General features: G+C 38.1%; 1 protein-coding gene across 1 annotated transcript; it reads left to right on the top strand.

Annotated features, from left to right (window-relative positions):
* Nucleotides 1-1,634: 1,634 nt before the first annotated feature.
* LOC118756316 lies at nt 1,635-2,764 on the top strand (the record flags this gene model as incomplete). The annotated part of the gene is made up of 1 exon (XM_036491088.1): nt 1,635-2,764. A coding segment is annotated over one exon (1,130 nt), but the record flags the coding sequence as incomplete, so codon positions are not given.
* Between the last annotated feature and the right edge of the window lie 3,262 nt (nt 2,765-6,026).

The following is a 6,026-nucleotide window of genomic DNA, read 5'->3' as shown; positions in this document are numbered from 1 at the left end:
ATTTAGTTCATTGTAGACTTCTGTGAGTATTAATTTTTCAGAGAAATCCTTGGGGTTTAATTTCTTTAACATTTTTTCGAAATTACTATTTATTATTTTTTGTTTATTATGTCCCTCAATTAATTGATTGATTCTTGTCTGTATCTCTACCTCATCACCGTGGTCTGGTGTGCCCGTTATCCATTTTAATATTGTCCCTTATGCGTTTAATCGTCTTCTAAATCTATTAACTGGATTTATCTGTTTTATTAATATTTAAATTTTTTGGGGTAATATTTTCATTTCAGGATTTGAATCTAAATTAAATTTTGAGTTTAATATATTTTGGTATGGTTTTAATATTCTAGTTAAATTTGTAATATGATATAAATAATCGTAGCTATCAAATATAAAAGCTGGATTCGTTTCTATTAATATATAATCTTTTCCTTTCAGGTTTGTAATATTTGTGTCTGAACTAATTCTGTTTATGCACAGCAAGATTATTATTATTATGAGTATCATTTCTAGTTCGTACGGATGTTATCTTTGTGTATTATTCTATTATCAGTTGTTGTGACTGTTCTACCGTTATCCTGTTCAATTATTTTTATCATGAATCTATCGTGTTTTTTATTTCTTCGGCTTCTTTTAACGTAAATAATATCTCCTTTCTTGTAAGTAATTTGTTTGTTCGGTGCCTTCTGTTGGGTGATATCTCTTTCTTGATTATATTGAATTCTATTTCTGATGACTTTATAGTCGTATCCTCCTCTGTTGAAAAACACGTCCTCGGGTTATGTCCTGTGACCGAGTGAATGGTTTTATTGTACTGTCGTACTGCTTCGAATATTACCTCTTCGTGTTTGCCTTTGGTTTCCTTTACTAGTAAGTTAGTTAGCTCCACTATTGTGCTGTGCGTCCGCTCTACTTGACCGTTCGTTGTCGAATGTTGTGGTGGCAATGCTGTGTGCTGTATATGTAGTCGATCGTATACAGATTTTGCTACTACATTAACGTATGTCGGGTCGTTATCGGTTGTTAGGTTCGTTGCGTATGGGAATATTTGTGATAGTATTTCATTCAAATATATGTATGTGTTTTTCCTATCTGGTATTTTTCTTATATAGCAGAATTTTGAGTATTTGTCTACTGTAGTTATATATATTTGGTTGTCCATAAAAAATGTATCCATGTGTAAATGTGTACCTACTTCATTTGGTATTGGTGTTTTTCCGTAAAGTAATTTATTCGGTCGTCTGCCGTATTTACATTTTTTACATATCTCACAGTCACCGACTATCATTCAAAGCGAACAGACGTCTTTTCTCTCGCAGTGATTGGTTGTGCTTACTTGTGTGTTAACATTCCGTTAATCGCGTAATCTACTTTGTGCTCATATTTGTTTTTCTTCGACTAATTAATATTGTGCCAAACCACGTGATAGATACCAAACTACTTACATTTTAGTTCTGTTATCATGGCCCCGGGGCCCCCGGATAGGTCGCCAAATAGATTCTCTGCTTTAGCAGATTTTCTAGACATCCCAACCAAAAAGAAAAGAAAACCTAACTCAAATACCGACATTTTCCCAAAACTTACTCTAAAGCGTAATGCCACACCTAATCCTAAATTTATATTAATTTCTTCACCAGACAACAACGTGTCACTTTCTAAACTCAGTCCATTTGCTATCAAAAAATGCATTGAAGCCGTTTCAACTGAAGTCGACTCCATATCCCAACTCCGCGACGGCAATCTTCTTGTGCTAACGCGCAACCCGCAAGTCGCAGAGAAATTCTTGAAAATAAAAACCTTTTCTAACCTATGTCTAGTAAACGTCAAACTTCATGATACCTTAAACTCCGTAAAAGGTGTTATTTATGCCCCTTGCTTAAAGCACGTGGACGAAGAGGAAATAATCAATGAAATGAAAGACCAACACGTCACAGGCGTCTACAAATTTTCTAAGATAATAAAAGGCGAACGAACAATTACTGGCCAAATGGTCCTCACTTTCGATCTATACCGTCTCCCTGAGACAGTCGACGTTGCTTGGTATAAGGTTAAGGTGCAACCCTACATCCCCAGCCCAATGAGATGTAAAAGATGCCAAAAATTGGGGCATACCATCAAACGTTGTGAACGCAACCCGATGTGCTTCATCTGCAACCTTCCTCCACACGACCCAGAAGATTGCACTAGAATCCAATGCGCTAACTGTGAGGAAGAACATCCTTCCTCTGATAAGAACTGCAGTAAGTTTAAAGAGGCCAAAGAAATTCTGAAAATCCAAACCTTGGAAAAATGCAGTGTGGGCGAAGCGCGACGAAAATACAAAAGCACTGTACGCCTCCCCCCACTTCGCGGCCCTTATTCAGACATAGTCAGGGAAAATGAAACTAATCCTTCTTCAAATGCAGTATCGAAAGATACCGCCACAACATCACCACAAAACCAAAATTCCAATAATCTAGAGTCATCCATCATAACAGAAGCAACCACATTAGTAGTACCTCAAAACCAACAAAAAGAACAACCATCTAAAGAACAACCACTTAAACAACAACAACCAACAACCTCAAACAACGCCAACTCTAGCCTGGCATCAGAAAATCCAAATCCAGTTGCGCTACCTAGCTCAACTAGTCAAACCATCCAAACAACAATGTCACCAATATCTCTTTTTACCCAAAACCTCCTAAAAAACAATGATTATTTTATAAAAAGCGTCGAAAATCTCGACAATCCTACAAATCTCTCTGCAGACGACCTTCAGCATTAATATTTATATTCTCTCCTTGTAAAGTCACCTTTCAAACGTGGAGAATCTTTCTTTTTCATCATGAACCAGAATATTCTACAATGGAATATGAAAGGTTATTACAATAACTTCTCAGAATTACAAATTCTGATCAAGCAACACAACCCAAGTATAATCTCAATACAAGAAACACACTGTAGCTTCAACTCTACACCAACTTTTCCAAACAATTACACTAACTACTTTATAAACACTACAACTAACACAACATCCAAGCAGGGTGTTGGTATGATGATAAAAAACCACATTCCACATAAAAGGATTAACATCAACTCTCCTCTTCAGGTTGTTATAATAGAAGTTGAATTAAACATCAAATTCACGGTAGCGTCCCTATATCTACCGCCTAGTCAGCAATTTAGTAGTAGGGATCTTACAGATATTTTCTGCGCAATAAACACTCCGCTAATAGTACTTGGCGACTTCAATGGATGGAGCCATTTATGGGGATCAAACACCACCAACCACCGCGGACTCACTATTGAAAATGCTTTAAGACTGTCTGACCTATGCGTGTTGAATGATGGTAGGCCGACTCATTTTTCCACCCATTCCACCTTCTCCCACGTTCACATCTCCCTATGCTCACCTTCCTTATTTCCTTTAATAACATGGCAAATTCTCGATGACCTCCACCATAGTGACCACTTTCCCATAATTTTGAAGTTTACACATAATCCTAACACCCCTCAACGAACAAAGGTTCCTCCAAAATTCCTATTGGACTTCGCCGACTGGCCAAAATATTCCAATCATGTCGACATTGAGCTTGAACAAAGGGCAAAATCGAAATCTCCAAACGTAGATGCTGCAAACATATCCAAAGCAATCCGCTCCGCCGCCAACCTTCATATTCCACAAGCGTCTAATTCTCCTAGAACCCATGTTCCATGGTGGAATAAAGACCTTTCTATCCTCAGGACAGAAAAGATGAAAGCCTGGTACAAGTTCAAAAACAACCAAACTTCCGAAAACCTTATAAACTTCAAAAAGCTGAACGCAAAGTTCAGAAAAGAAATGAAAACCCAAAAAAGAGCTAGCATCCAAAAGTTCACAGAATCCATATCCCCCTCCTCATCCGTCCCTGAAATATGGAACAAAATAAATAGGCTCTGCCACCGAAGCCCACACAACCCCATCGTCGCCATAAAAACCAACAACACCACTTCCTCAGACCCTACTGTGATTACCAACCAGTTTGGATCAGTATGGTCCACCTATTCATCTGACAGCAATTTTCCTAATAATTTTACAATAGAAAAAGACATGGTCTTAAATCAGATATCCTCACTTAATGAAGTACATCCATCAGCAGCCCTTATCGAAAAACAAATCTTTGAAATCGAATTATCTATGTGCACTGCCAAAGCAAAAGGAAAAACACCCGGCTTCGACCGTATTTCCTACAAGATGATTAACGAGCTATCCGCAATAGGGAAATCTCGACTTTTACACCTATATAACAGTATATTTGAAACGGGCATTATTCCACAGAATTGGAAAATAGCAACCATAATACCTATCCGTAAGCCGAATAAAAACCCCCTCACTACCGATGGATACCGTCCGATATCACTACTTTCTTGTTTATCAAAAACACTTGAGCGGATAATAGCGAACCGAATTGCGTGGCTTATCGAGACACAGCAACTAATAAACCCCAACCAGGTTGCTTTCAGAGCAAATAGAGGCTGCACTGACGCACTACTCAACGTAGACTTCTATGTCACAAAAGCTCTTTCAGCTAGCAACCACGTCTCCATTCTGTCACTGGATTTCGAAAAAGCATTTGACCGAATCGGGTCACACATAATTCTTCGGCGGCTTCATTCTTGGGGAGTTGGCCACAAAATCTTCAAGTTCATAAAATCCTTTTTAAGCAATAGAAAATTCCGGGTAAGGATCCAAAATGTATTTTCCAACATATATCCCTTAAGCAATGGAATCCCACAGGGCTCTCCGCTTTCAGTCATTCTCTTTAATATTGCCTTTAACGAAATCAGCGACATTATAAAATCCTACAATCGAGTCGATCACTGCCTGTATGCTGACGACGTCTATATTCTCTGTAAAAGTTACGACAATGAAGAAACCAATTTAATTTTCAAAAATATAGTAAAAGATATACTGGAATGGTCTGACCAGTCCGGAGCCAGAATATCATTAGAAAAAACAAAAAATTTTCACATTTGTAGAAAACGTTCATGCGACTTTTTCAACCGTAGATTATCTATAAATAATGTCGAAATTGAAAATGTAAAAAAACTAAAGATTTTAGGCATTATATTCTCTCATAATTATAAATGGAACGAACACTGCTTGTATCTAAAGAAATCATTAGCTGCCAGAATAAATATAATTACTTACCTTGCAAGCAAAGCATGTCATGTACATATCAACACATTAATATATTTAACTAAAACCTTAGTGTTAAGCAAAATAGATTACGGGCTCTTTCTTTTCGGAAGCTCCCCAAAGTCAACTCTAAACATCTTAAAAGCATTGTACCACCAAGCAGCGAGAGCGAGTACCTTTGCGTTTCGCACAACTCCCATCCATAATCTTTTGGCAGAGGCTGGATTACCGACGATCGAAGAAAGGGCATATCAAATCAAAACAAGACTGGTATCTAAACTTGCCTTCTCGTGCAACTCGGTCATCAACGAAGACATAAGTAACATAAATAACATCAACAGAAACAAACGCCATCATTCGGTTATGCATACGATCTTTGAGACTACACAGAACATGGAACTTCCATATTCATCTGAATCTTACCAGACAAAAAACCCCCCCCTGGGAAATCAAAAAAGTCTCGTGTGACCTCTCGCTAACCAGATATACTAAAAGTGACACACCAAGAGATGTATACGCTTCTATCTTTCAGGAACGCAAAGCGCAGTACGAAGCCGACAATTGGACCATTTGGTTCACGGATGGATCTAAAACCGATTACGGCCCAGCTAGTTTCGCAGTAGTCAATAAATTGGGCAAAACTCTGAGAGTCCAAACGTTACCCGATCTAGCATCTGTCTTTACAGCGGAAGCGGTCGCAATTCGCACTGCCTTAATCATGGCACAAAATAATCATAACAAAACACTCATATGCACCGATAGCAGATCCGTTCTAAAAGCTGTTCAAAATCCTGCTTCTAACTTCAACATAATCAATCAACTACGAGACCTGCTCATCGACAACGTTTCATCTACACGACTGCTTTGG

Source organism: Rhagoletis pomonella, unplaced genomic scaffold (genome assembly GCF_013731165.1).
Source record: "Rhagoletis pomonella isolate Grant_MI unplaced genomic scaffold, Rhpom_1.0 Rhpom_scaffold_09775, whole genome shotgun sequence".
Lineage (NCBI taxonomy): Eukaryota > Metazoa > Arthropoda > Insecta > Diptera > Tephritidae > Rhagoletis > Rhagoletis pomonella.
Note: the sequence above shows the minus strand (reverse complement) of the source record. Positions and strands in the feature narration are given on the sequence as shown.